The sequence below is a fragment of the Macaca mulatta genome, chromosome 20, assembly GCF_049350105.2.
Source record: "Macaca mulatta isolate MMU2019108-1 chromosome 20, T2T-MMU8v2.0, whole genome shotgun sequence".
In the NCBI taxonomy this organism is placed as follows: Eukaryota; Metazoa; Chordata; class Mammalia; order Primates; family Cercopithecidae; genus Macaca; species Macaca mulatta.
The window spans coordinates 27,874,253-27,887,183 of NC_133425.1; the positions used below are offsets into that span (position 1 = coordinate 27,874,253).

General features: G+C 56.6%; 1 protein-coding gene and 1 long non-coding RNA gene across 5 annotated transcripts in view; both read left to right on the plus strand.

The window, feature by feature from the left end:
- Positions 1-1,099, plus strand: part of LOC144337989 (uncharacterized) — a 41,889-nt gene extending 40,790 nt beyond the window's left edge. Inside the window, exon 2 of the long non-coding RNA XR_013411696.1 lies at positions 970-1,099. This is a non-coding gene — a long non-coding RNA (uncharacterized LOC144337989). The remainder of the gene's footprint in view (positions 1-969) is intronic.
- Positions 1-8,053, plus strand: part of SBK1 (SH3 domain binding kinase 1) — a 71,504-nt gene extending 63,451 nt beyond the window's left edge. For all 4 annotated transcript variants that reach the window (XM_077985833.1, XM_015125847.3, XM_077985834.1 and 1 more), the window contains 3 exons: positions 1,590-1,822; positions 3,223-3,425; positions 4,329-8,053. In XM_077985833.1, the coding sequence (XP_077841959.1) occupies positions 1,590-1,822; positions 3,223-3,425; positions 4,329-5,168 (1,276 nt within the window). In that variant the 3' untranslated portion in view covers positions 5,169-8,053. The remainder of the gene's footprint in view (positions 1-1,589; positions 1,823-3,222; positions 3,426-4,328) is intronic.
- Positions 8,054-12,931: the final 4,878 nt, after the last annotated feature.

Here is a 12,931-nt window from a genome sequence, read left to right on the forward strand (position 1 = left end):
TGCCTCAGCCTCCCAAGTAGCTGGGATACAGGCGTGTACCACCATGCCCAGCTAATTTTCGTATTTTTAGTAGAGACAGAGTTCCGCCACATTGACCAATCTGGTCTCGAACGCCTGACATCTAGTGATCTACCTGCCTTGGCCTCCCAGAGTTCCGCCACATTGACCAGTCTGGTCTCGAACGCCTGACCTCTAGTGATCCGCCTGCCTTGGCCTCCCAAAGTGCTGGGATTATAGGTGTGAGCCACCACGCCCAGCCTAAATACAATTTTTTAAAAAGTCAGGTCAGCCGGGCGCAGTGTTCATTAGTTGGGTGGTGAGGTCGTCTGCAGTGGGGGAGGCACTGCCAGGCTGTGCTGATGTGTGGCCATGTGTGTGGTGGGATGGTGTGGCCACATCTATACCATCCTGCCAGTTTGGCCTAAGACCACATGGCCAAGATATGTGATGCTGCAATCATGGCCCTCAGACCTCTTCCCCACCTCCTACCTTATGGAGAGCCCATATCACTTTCCATCATAATATACAACTGGTATGATCACTGTGTCTACTGCCTTTCTCCCCCTGGGGTGTAAGCCCCATGGGGCAGGGAATCCTAGGTGTTCGTTTCATGCTGTGTACTCCGGGCTTTGGAGAGCCCTGGGGAACAGCAGGTGCTTCGTCAGTACTTGTGAATAAGCTGGGCACGGTGGCTCATGCTGGTAATCCTAGTGCTTTGGGAGGCTGAGGTGGAAGGATCACTTGAGGCCAGGAGTTCTAGACCAGCCTGGGCAACATAGTGAGACCCCAACTCTACAAAGAAAAAATTAAAAATTAGTCAGGCGTAATAGCAAACTACCATGGCACACATTTACCTGTGTAACAAACCTGCACATCCTGCACATGTACCCCATACCTAAAAATTAAAAATTAAAATTAAATAAATAAATGAAAATTAGCCAGGTGTGGTGGCGCATGCCTGTAGTCCAGTCTACTCAGGAGGCTGAGATAGGAGGATAGCTTAAGCCTGGGAGGTCGAGCTGCAGTGAGCTGTGATCGTGCCACTGCACTCCAGCCTGAGTGACAGAGCAAGACACTGTCTCAGAAATAAAAATAAAAACAAGCCGGGTGCAGTAGCTCATGTCTGTAATCCCAGCACTTTGGGAGGGACAGGCAGAGGGATCACTTGAGGCCAGGATTTGGAGACCAGCCTGGGCCACATAGTGGGACCCCCTCTCTACAATCCAAATAAACAAAACCAACGCTTGTGAATGGGAGTACCCGTGTGAACTTGGTATCTGGCTGTGTCTGTGTGACATAAACAGGGGCCTTGCCTGACACTGTGTGTGGGTGGCAGCATGAGGCAGAGGGGCTGGTGCCACCAAGCACAGGGTCAAGCAGTGACGGTCTTCAGGGAGCTGAGTCAGGCTGGCCCCTGAGGCTTTGGGGAAGGCGACGCGACCAAGATGCTTGTCGCCCCCTTGTGGTTATCTTGGGCCTGGCATCCAGGCCCATCCTCAAGTTTTCTGGGTTCTGGGGAGGGCAGAGGGGCTGGAGGAGGGGACCCTTGCCTGATGCCACACTTCATGCTCACCACCCCTACCCAACAGGGAGAAGATGAGCATGGGCTGCCCAGAGCCTGAGCCGCCCCGCTCCCTGACCTGCTGTGGGCCAGGGGCTGCCCCTGGGCCTGGTGCCGGCGTGCCCCTTCTCACTGAAGACATGCAGGCCCTGACTCTCCGCACACTGGCTGCCAGCGATGTCACCAAGCACTACGAACTAGTCCGGGAGCTGGGCAAAGGCACCTACGGGAAGGTTGACCTGGTGGTCTACAAGGGCACAGGTGAGCAAGTGCAGCGTGGCAGGACTGGGAGGTTGAGGTGGGGCAGGGCTGGGAGGTTGGGGTGGGGCAGGGCTGGGAGGTCGGGGTAGGGGGACGTGACCTTCCAGCTGGGCCGCGGCTCTCTGGTGCTTTGTGGAAGCAAGGAGGCAGGGTCAGGGGCCAGATGGAGAGGATGAGGCCTGAGGCAGCCCACGGGGGAGGAGACCGGGCAGATGGGGCAAGGGAGGAATCCGGGGCAGAGTGGCCAGGGTACAGGATGGGCTGCTCCGGGGCCATCTGGGGTGCCTTTGAGACAGCCAAGGGGCTGTGTCAGGAGCCTCTGGAGAGGGCAGGGCTGCCAGCTGTGTCTGGGTATCACCAGCGTCTCAGGGATAGCTGGCCCCAGGGAGGTGGACAGAGAGTGAGGGCAGTTCCTCAGGACCAGGGTGCCACACTTAATGGGTGGTGGAAGGACCTGTGAGGTCAGTATGGCCATCGCCATCTCTCAGGTGAGGACAGGGAGACCTAGGCCATTTCAGCCACATATCCAATGCCCTGCAGCTACAGAGGCTGTGAACCAAAATGAGACCCCAGGAGTCATCTCCAGAGCCTTGTTGCTTAGTCACTGAGCTTGATACCTCTCCCACACTGTAGGTCACAGCCATGCCACCCAGTCAGCCAGGGGCTGGGGCTGCATGAGCTCCCACAGCTGCACACGCCTGGGTCCAGGGGCTTTGTGCTAACTGAGGGCAGCAGGAAGAGCACCTAACATGGAGTCACCTGAGCTTTGTTATTTGCTTACTGTGTGATCTTGGGCAAGTGACTTCACCTCTCTGTGCCTCTCTGTAAAATAGGGTAACAGTGGTGCACAACTCATACAGTCATAATGAAGTGTGAGTTGTGAATGTGCAGTGCCGAAGGCAGGGCCTGTGATGTGTAAATGCTCCGTGGACACACATGTGTGTACCACACAGCTATGTGCCAGATGGGCACAGATGCTTGCCCAGGAGACAGAGTTGTGGACATGTGCCTTGCAGTGTCTCATTTCTTATTCATTCATTCATTTAGCAAGACAGGAAGCTTATGGAGACCCATTCTAGCTGGGGTAGACCGACAAGATAAATAAGCATATGGCAGGCAGGACAAAATGAGAGAAGTGGAGGGTGCCACAGGCCACCTCGCCCCTTTGCCCCCTCCTCCTGGAGGGCTGCAGACTGGGTGTAGAAGGCCCAGGTTGACCCTGCCTGCATAGCTTTAGGCAAGTCCTTTCCTCTCGCTGGGTCTGTTCCCATCCGTGAGATGAGGATAGTCATGCCTTCTGGGGACCCTGCTGCACCTTGTTCCAGAGACAGGCACGGGTGCATCCAGCACGGAGGCACTGGGAGAGGGGGCTTCAACCCTGTTGCTGTTGCTCCCATCAGGCACAAAAATGGCACTGAAGTTTGTGAACAAGAGCAAAACCAAGCTGAAGAACTTCCTGCGGGAGGTGAGCATCACCAACAGCCTCTCCTCCAGCCCCTTCATCATCAAGGTCTTTGACGTGGTCTTTGAGACAGAGGACTGCTATGTCTTTGCCCAGGAGTACGCACCTGCTGGGGACCTATTTGACATCATCCCTCCCCAGGTACTCGGGATGGTGGCGTAGGGCAGGGAGAGGGTCCCAGAGAGGACTCTGGGAGAGGGTCACACTCTTCAGGGTCCCAGAGTATGAGAGTGGGAGTGGAGTCAGACCATTTAATCAGCAAGTATTTACTGGGCGCCTGCTGTATGTCAGTTACCATTCGGGGAGCTGGGGATGTGCAGTAAGGAAGACAAAAGTCCCTGTTCTAGTGGGAAACTGACACTCCACAGTGGGTCAGATAATAACAGATGGAGATGAGCCCCTGAAAGGGACAGTGACAATGATGGGATGAAGTCTTACTGCGCCCTCCCCTGGGGCTGCACAAGAGGAGAGGTGTCAGATCCACCTGAGAAGGGGCCCTCAGAGGAAGCGACCCTGGAGCCAGGAGGGTGGGGGAGGGTTCAGGCACTAACTTTAAATCTGCCCTGCCGCTTGCTGGCTGAGTGATGAGACCTTTGGAGTAGGTCCTCCTTTGCTGAGCACCTACTACATGCCAGAATCTGGGGACGAAGATGCACGGACACAGCAAGGAACAAGACAGGAAGCTCAGAGAGCCCCGTTCTAGTTGGGGGAGACCGACGAGATAACTATCTAGCAGGCAGGGCAAAATGACAGCAGGTGGAGGTGGCCGCGGACCCCCTCGTCAATTTTCTCCTGGAGGGCCCCGATGTCCCCATAGGAGAAGCAGGCATAGCAGGCACTAAGAGGATTGGATGAGACAGCGAGGGAAAGGGCGCTCAGCAGCACCCGGGCCGCAGCAGGCTCGCGTCTGCGCGGTCGCTCCAGTTACTGGGGACAGGGTGGGAGGCGAAAACTGCCTTGCTAGAGAGGGAGCTGGAGGGGAGGGCGGCGGGGCGGGCGCGGGAGAGCTGGAAACCGAGCGCGGCTCCCCCCGGCCGCCCGCAGGTGGGGCTCCCGGAGGACACGGTGAAACGATGTGTGCAGCAGCTGGGCCTGGCCCTGGACTTCATGCACGGGCGGCAGCTGGTGCACCGCGACATCAAGCCCGAGAATGTGCTGCTGTTCGACCGCGAGTGCCGCCGCGTGAAGCTGGCCGACTTCGGCATGACGCGCCGCGTGGGCTGCCGCGTCAAGCGCGTGAGTGGCACCATCCCTTACACGGCGCCCGAGGTGTGCCAGGCAGGCCGCGCCGACGGGCTGGCGGTGGACACGGGCGTGGACGTGTGGGCCTTCGGCGTGCTCATCTTCTGTGTGCTCACCGGCAACTTCCCGTGGGAGGCGGCGTCGGGCGCCGATGCCTTCTTTGAGGAGTTCGTGCGCTGGCAGCGGGGCCGCCTGCCGGGTCTGCCTTCGCAGTGGCGCCGCTTCACCGAGCCCGCGCTGCGCATGTTCCAGCGCCTGCTGGCCCTGGAGCCCGAGCGCCGCGGCCCGGCCAAGGAGGTGTTCCGCTTCCTCAAGCATGAGCTCACGTCAGAGCTGCGCCGCCGGCCCTCGCACCGCGCGCGCAAGCCCCCAGGGGACCGCCCGCCCGCCGCCGGGCCACTGCGCCTCGAGGCGCCCGGGCCGCTCAAGCGGACGGTGCTGACCGAGAGCGGCAGCGGCTCCCGGCCCGCGCCCACCGCGGTCGGGTCGGTGCCCGTGCCCGTGCCGGTGCCGGTGCCCGTGCCAGTGCCGGTGCCCGAGCCCGGCCTGGCCCCCCCGGGGCCCCCCGGCCGGACCGACGGCCGCGCGGACAAGAGCAAAGGGCAGGTGGTGCTGGCCACGGCCATCGAGATCTGCGTCTGAGTCGCCTCCGCCGCCCTCGGACCGGGGAGCCGCCCGGGCCCGCCCCAGCCGGTGCCCGGTGCGGCGGTGGGGAATGGAGCCACCTCGCCGCGGGACAGGGGGCGCAGCGGTAGACTAGGCAGGACGCGGCCCGGCACCCGGTCCGTCCCCGGCGGGCTGGTGAGGGGGCTACCAAAGACCCCTAGCGCGGCCTGGTGAGCGGGGACTTGGCCCAGAGGAGCCAAGCCCCACAGACCCGAGAGTTCGGAGCCCCCCCCAACACACACACACACACACACACACGCACGCCAGGAGCAAGGGAGCTTTCGGTCCACACTCCCAGATGCCTCCCTGAGCCCTGGAACCCGGACTCGTTGCTCCTGGCCCTCCATACCCACTGGCAGATCATCCTGCGGTCCCACCCCAGATCCCCTCCTCCTGGCCATCCCACTCTGCCCCCTCCACACCCTGGGTACAGAAAGGGACTGAAGTGTTGGGCAGAGAGGGGACTTAAGGCTCCTGGGTACTGGCTGGGATCAGGGCAGTGAGCGGAGGGCAGCTGTGTCCTGCCCTCCCTTCTCCTAGAGGCTGGAGGGGAGAGGCCAAGCCCCTGGAAAATGTAGCAAATGTCTGGGTGTCGCATAAGTGCGTATATGTGCGGGACAGGCCCCGAGAAACCAGTGACTCCTGCGCACTCCCATTGCACGAATGAAATCACAGCCCAGGAGGGAGGGCAGCTTGGCACTGGCCGAGAAGTGGAGCTCTCTCCCCGCCCCTCCCCCCAACCACAAGGGGTTGTCCTGACAACTTCTGGGGATAGAAGGGCTCACAGGGCGGGAGTCTCAGCTGCCCCCGCATCCTTAGGGCAGGGGAGTGAGTGTGGAGCTGAGGGCAGGGCCCAGCTCCCCCTGCCGGCCGCACCGTCCTAGGCCCAGGGACCTCTGCCAGGTCCTCCCAGCCCTTGCCGCACCAGCCTAGACGTAGTAGCCTGGGCTTCCAGCAGGTGGCGAGCTGGTTCGTGCTGGAAATTTCTCCTAGGTTTCTTGGGGTCAAACATGCCAACCTCCAAGACCCCATCCTCACGTCTCCCACATTTCTGGCACTGGAGTGTGCAGGGCGTAGGACCTGCATGTGTGGGTGTGAGAACGGGGGCGGTGGAAGCGAGGGGGCGAGTGTGTGACTAGGTGTGTGTGTACACGCATAGGGTGCAGACACGTGGGTGTCCTCCTATGCATTCAGTGACTGTGCGTCCAGACACCTCAGCCGCGCCCCCACCACCCTGGTGCTCCCAGGCAGCTGTCCCAGGGCGCCCAGGCCTGCCTTGCACCACACCCCTCAGGGAATCCCGAAAGGAGGCCCCTGCAGGTTGGTTCAGGCCCCCAGGCAGCAAGACAGAAACAACAGACCCCTGCTTCCCCCAGTGCTCCCTCCTGACTCCCTGCCCCTCTCTGGGGAGGCCTGGGACCCCCGCAATAAGCTCCACATGGGTGAGGCTGTCCCTGTGCCTGGCCCTCTGCCCCAGGTCACCCCTGCCAGGGTCCCTCCTGGGGTTCTGGGCCATTTGAGGGGCTCTTTGATGGGCCAGGCTGGCCAGAGTGAACTCTGAGCACTTTCTGGCTGATGCCCCCACTCCCCACTCATTCCCACCTTGAAAAAGGGCTATAGGTCCCCTGCCCTGCCCAGGTCCAGTTTACAAACAGTGTGGGGTGGCCCCAGGGCCTGGCCCCGCTCTCCCCGCTGTGCCCACTCCTCTCCAGACCCCACCTCCCCAGTGGGTATGGGCCCTCTACATGCCAGGTAAGTAGCAAACCCCCACTCCCTCCAAGGGCCAGGTCTCAGAGAAGGCCCCCATCACTGCCCCCGGCCCACCTGGAGCCCATCGGGGCTGCCTCTCCCAGCCGCGACTTCTCCTTTTGCCTTAGGCCTCGCGACATCCTGATCTCTCCTGCAATAACAAGGAATCGAGATTCCACAGTAGACGTCCCTTGCCGTGCTCTCTCTCTCTCTTTCTCTCTCTCTCTCTCTGTTAAGATCCTGTTCGGGAGTTTCCCTCAGCCGTTGTAGTATCTAGTATGTTAGAGTTGGGAGGGGACCGTAGTTATGTAGCCCAGCCCCCTCATTCCCAGAGGCACCCAGAGGGCCAGCCACCAGCCTGACCTCAAAGCAGAACCGGAACACCAGGTTGGGGCCCTGGTGCTGCCACCTCCTCTGCTGGTTGGGCTGGGACCCTTTGCCCCTTAGGAGAGGTGTTGGTCACAGATGTTTACCTCAGTTTATGTCACTGTCGAAGAAACAAAAAATAATAGCAAAAAATAACACTGTAGACATGAAGACTTAGAAGAAAAAAAAAAAAAAACTCACACACAAAAAAATCTCCCTTGTTGCGATTCTTCTGTGAAGGTACAGTGTGTATGTGTGTGTGCGTGTGTGTGTGTGCGTGTCTCTGTCCCACGCCAGGCAGGCCAGGGCATCCTGGCCTCTGTCCCAGACCCCGTGTCCCCCACACTGGCCCCCGTCCTTCGGTGCTTCCCAGAGACCCCTCTGAGCTGGCCTGTGGGGTGCGGGGAGCCCCCTGGGTGGGAGGCGGGGCCACAGGTCGACCAGAGGGTCTCTACCAGGCCCACTGAACAGAGCCCCATGGCTGCCCAAATGTTCCCTGAGCCCACGCTGTGACTGGTGGGACAGTCCTGGTGGCTGGCATCAGCGTCCATGCTTGGCTCAGGGCCTGGGGCAGGGTCCTGGATGGAGTCCTAGCCCCAGAGCCCCAGCCCCTCATGTCTTGCCGCCCTTCCCCCATGTGTTTGTAAATACTCTGGCATCCTTTGGCCCTGAGAAGGTTTTTAAATGTGTTATTTACTTCTCTAAACATGACGATTGCTATAAAAATAAACAAAAGTTTAGAAAAATGACCACTGCGTGGCTGTCTTTTCTCAGGTTTGGGTGGAGAGGGCGGTGGGGGTGGAGAGGGCAGTGGGGGTAGAGAGGGCAGTGGGGGTGGAGAGGGCGGTGGGGGTGGAGAGGGCGGTGGGGGTGGGGGCACACAGGTACTCTAGAAAATGAAAACTTGGGCTGGGCACAGTGGCTCACATCTATAATCCCAGCACTTTGGGAGGCCGAGGCGGGCGGATCACCTGAGGTCAGGAGTTCAAGACCAGCCCGGCCAACATAGTGAAACCCCGTCTCTACTAAAAATGCGATATTAGCTGGGCGCGGTAGCGCACGCCTGTAATCCCAGCTACTTGGGAGACTGAGGCAGGAGGTCTTGAACCCGGTAGGCGGAGGTTGCAGTGAGCCGAGATCGTGCCATTGTACTCCAGCCTGGGCAACAAGAGCAAAGCTCCATCTCAAAAAAAAAGAAAAGAAAACTTGACTTTGACATAGGCTCTAGGACTCCTGTGACCTCTCAGAGCTTGAGGGTGAGGGGAACAGGACCCAGATTCTGGGACAAGGGGCAGGCAGTTGTCCCTTCCCTGGAGTTCAGCTTGTAGCCCTTCTGCCTAGCCAGAAAATAGAGGCAAAAGCCCAGAGGGATGGTGCAGGCCAGTTCACCACTCAGCGTCTTTTTACTGAGCACCTTTTGTTTACCGGGATTCTTCCTAGGGGCTGGGGACACAGCATTGAGCAGGACAGACCAGGGCCCCTGCCCTTGGGCAGCTGGTGATCTAATGATGAAGGCAGACATTGCCCAAACAGCAGGCTGGGTTCAGTGAGAGCATGGAACTGGGAGACTCATCGAGTTTGGAGGAGCCCACAGATGCTCCCTGAAGGTGAGGCCAGAGCAAGGGACAGGAGGAAGCTAAAAGGGCTGGTTGCAGGTGTAGACTCCAGCAACAGGCGAGGTGGATGTTCTGAAGGAGGGGGAGCTTCAGTGGGCTGTAGGGAGTTTCATGATTCAACACGCATTCAAACAAATATTTGTTAATTACCTGCTTGTGACAACAGAGCAGCTTTGTTGGCTCTGCCTTCAAATACAGACACATCCCAAGGCAGCAACTGCCCATCGCCTGCATTACTGCCCCTGGACGTAGCCTTCCTGGCCAAGGGCAGGAGCCTCCTCTCCTGAGACTCTACAGGCTCTTCTTCTTCTTCTTTTTTTTTTTTCCCCCAAGAGTTGGGGTCTCGTTCTGTTGCCCAGGCTGGAGTACAGTGGCTCAATCTTGGCTTACTGCAACCTCCACCTCCCGGGTCTAATCATATCTCACTTGCAGCCTCAATCTCCTGGGCTCAAACGATCCTCCCACCTCAGCTTCCCCAGTAGCTAGGACTACAGGCATGTGCCATTGCTCTGGGCTATTTTAGTTTTATTGTTACTTTTTGTAGAGACGGGATCTCACTATGTTGCCCAGGCTGGTCTCCAACTCCTGGGCTCAAGCGATCCTCCTGCTTTGGCCTCCCAAAGTGCTAGAACTACAGGTATGAGCCACTGTGCCCGGCCAGACAGATCCTTTTGATAAGATCTGTCACTGTGTTCAGAATCCTACAATGGCTTCCTGTTCCACCCCAAATCACAGCTGAAGTCCTTAGAGTGGTCTCCAAGGTCCCACGAGCTCTGAGAGGTCACAGGAGGCCTAGAGCCTATGTCGAGGTCAAGTTTCAACCCCGGCACATTCCAGCCTCATCCCTGTACTGCCTGCTGAGAATGTGCTCACCTGGAAGGCTTCACCTTTGCCTCATACTCCCCCAGGGCTCCCTCTCGCCCTTCCTTCAGGGTCAGAGCAAACTTCCTGAGCAGCCTAGGTGGAGAGAAGCCCTCCTTAGCCTGCTTCGCTGCACACTGAGCGCTCATCACCACCTGCAGGACCATGTATTTGTTTGTTACCCATCTCTCCCCGCTAGAATGGAAGTTCCATAAGAGCAGAGGCAGTGTTTGGCAAACTGCTACTTCCCTCCAGCCCCCACGCCTGGGACAGGGCCTGGTATGGTGATGGGAGCTCCATAACAACTTGTCAAATGAATGAATGCATGCCCGCTACTATTTTGGGGACCAAAGAAACAGTAATAAACAAGACACACAATCCCTGTCACATCCTCTGAGACTTACTTTTTTTTCCTTTTTAATTCTTTCTTTTTTTTTTTTCCTTTGAGATGGAGTCTTGCTCTGTTGCCCAGGATGAAGTACAGTGGCTCAATCTTGGCTTACTGCAACCTCCACCTCCCGGGTTCAAGCAATTCTCCTGCCTCAGCCTCCTGAGTAGCTGGGATTACAGGCACACACCACAATGCCCGGCTAATTTTTTTGTATTTTTAGTAGAGATGAGGTTTCACCATGTTGGCCAGGCTGGTCTTGAACTCCTGACCTCAAGTGATCCACCCACCTCAGCCTCCCAAAGTGTAGCCTGGAGGATTACAGGCTTGAGCCACCACACCCAGTCTTTTTTTTTTTTTTTTTTTTTTTTTTTGAGATGGAGTCTCACTCTGTCACCCAGGCTGGAGTGCAGTGGCGCGATCTTGGCTCACTGCAACCTCCACCTCTGGGTTCAAGCCATTCTCCTGCCTCAGCCTCCCAAGTAGCTGGGATTACAGGCATCTCTACTAAGCCCCATCTCTACTAAAAACACAAAAATTACCCGGGCATGGTGGCATGAGCCTGTAGTCCCAGATACTTAGGAGGCTGAGACAGAAGAATTGCTTGAACCCGAGGAGGCGGAGGTTGCGGTGAGGCAAGATCGTGCCACTGCACTTCAGCCCGGGCTACAAGAGCGAAACTGTCTCAAAAAAAGAAAGAAAGAAAGAAATACAGTGTGCAATAAATGTAATGTGCTTGAATCATCCCGAAACCATCCCTCCACCCCCATCCTCGCTTCACCCCACCCCACCCCACCTCCGGTCCGTGGAAAAAATGGTCTTCCACAAAACCAGTCCCTGGTGCCAAAAAGGTTGGGGGCTGCTGTTCTAAAGAGGAAAACAGACATTCTATAAGTTACATAATTATATATGAAATGATGGGGCAGGGGCAGAAATAAAAAGAGAGGGAGGCCAAAAAGAACAGAAAAAAGCCCTACGGGGCAGAAAGGACTCCTACCCAAGTATTTGATTTGGGATATGTTAAAGAAAGCTCTGTCATTTCAGAATGGCTGCCACTTCCCTGCCATGATAAAGGTGTCGTCCACTTTAATGGATTGTTAGGGATGGAGGAGAAATCTACAAACGCAAAAGAGCATCACTGGTTCCCCAGCTTGGTGGACAAACATCACCTCTTCAGATCCCCCACTGAGTCAGAGAGTGGCGGGACTCACCACCAGGGGGCCCCGGCTTTCGGCAGCCATGGCTTCTGTCTCCGCCATTCACTCATGTCACCGCTGAATTCACTTGGACAATATCAGGCATCCTCCAGGCTACAAAGCTTTTGTCCTGCCATGCCCATGGCTTGACTGGAAGGGCTTCTAATCTCACCCACACGCTGCAAGATAACTAGCCCTGTCCCTGTGGCCCCTTCTGTCCTTTAATTTAGCCTTGGTCACCTCCCCTGATATTGGTCACATTCCTTCTTGAGGGTGCTGGTATCCTGTCCATAGTCTGCCATCCAGACTAATCAGTCCATCAAAAAGGTTCCAATAACATTAAACTTCTGGCCGACTGCGGTGGCTCACGCCTGTCATCCCAGCACTCCGGGAGGCCAAGGCGGGCAGATCACTTGAGGTTAGGAGTTCTAGACCAGCCTGGCCAACATGGCGAAACCCCGTCTCTACTAAAAATACAAAATTAGCCCGGTGTGGTGGCTAACACCTGTAATCCCAGCTACTCGGGAGACTGGGGCAAGAGAACCCCTTGAACCCGGGAGGCGGAGATTGTGGTGAGCCGAGATCGTGCCATTGCACTCCAGCCTGGGCAACAAGAGTGAAACTGTCTCAAAAATAAAAAATAAATTTAAAAAAAAAAAACATTAAACTTCAAGGCCGGTTGCAGTGTTGCAGTGACTCACACCTATAATCCCAGCACTTCGAGAAGCTGAGGTGGGAAGATCACTTGAGGTCAGGAGTTCGAGACCAGCCTGGCCAACATGGTGAAGCCTCATCTCTACTAAAAATACAAAATTAGCTGGGCATAGTGGCAGGCACCTGTAATCCCAGCTACTGGGGAGACTGAGGCAGTAGAATCACTTGAACCCAGGAGGTGGAGGTTGCAGTGAGCCGAGATCACACCATTGCATTCCAGCCTGGGTGACAGAGCAAAGCTCCATCTCAAAAAATTAAAATAAAATGAAATAAAATAAAAAACATTAAACTTCAGAAGGAAAGGGAGTTGGAGCCTTGATTCCTCTTTTCCCAAGACACTCCTTGAGGTCTATGCAAATGTTCCCAACTCCTCAGCAGTCACAGCTAAGCGGGCCAAGGCGAAGTGATTTGCAAAGTGATTGCAAAGACCCCATGACACCCCTCACACACAGCCATAGATGACTACTCAACTTACAGTCACATCACCATGGGAGAGTCACCAAAGGGCATCTCTCTCTCTCAGAAATGTCAACATCTATACACCCATCTAGTGTCTGGTTTAGGGTGGAAATGTGGGTGTAAGAAAAGTAATTTAGAGGTACTTACTGGCAACTGAGGGGAGGAGACTGTTCCTCACCCAGCCTTGGGTTAGTGGAGCTTTGGTGTAATGGACAAAAACAGAGGTTTTGATTTGGAGGCGAAGAAAGGGGACAATGGGTCCAGAGGCCAAGAGCAGACAAGGACAGCCAGGAAGTGGGCCGAGCATGGTGGACTCAGGAGACGGGGAGCCCCATTTTGGGATGCCTCAGAGACATCGTGGAGGGGGCTTGGTTTTCCTTTTTGAAAATA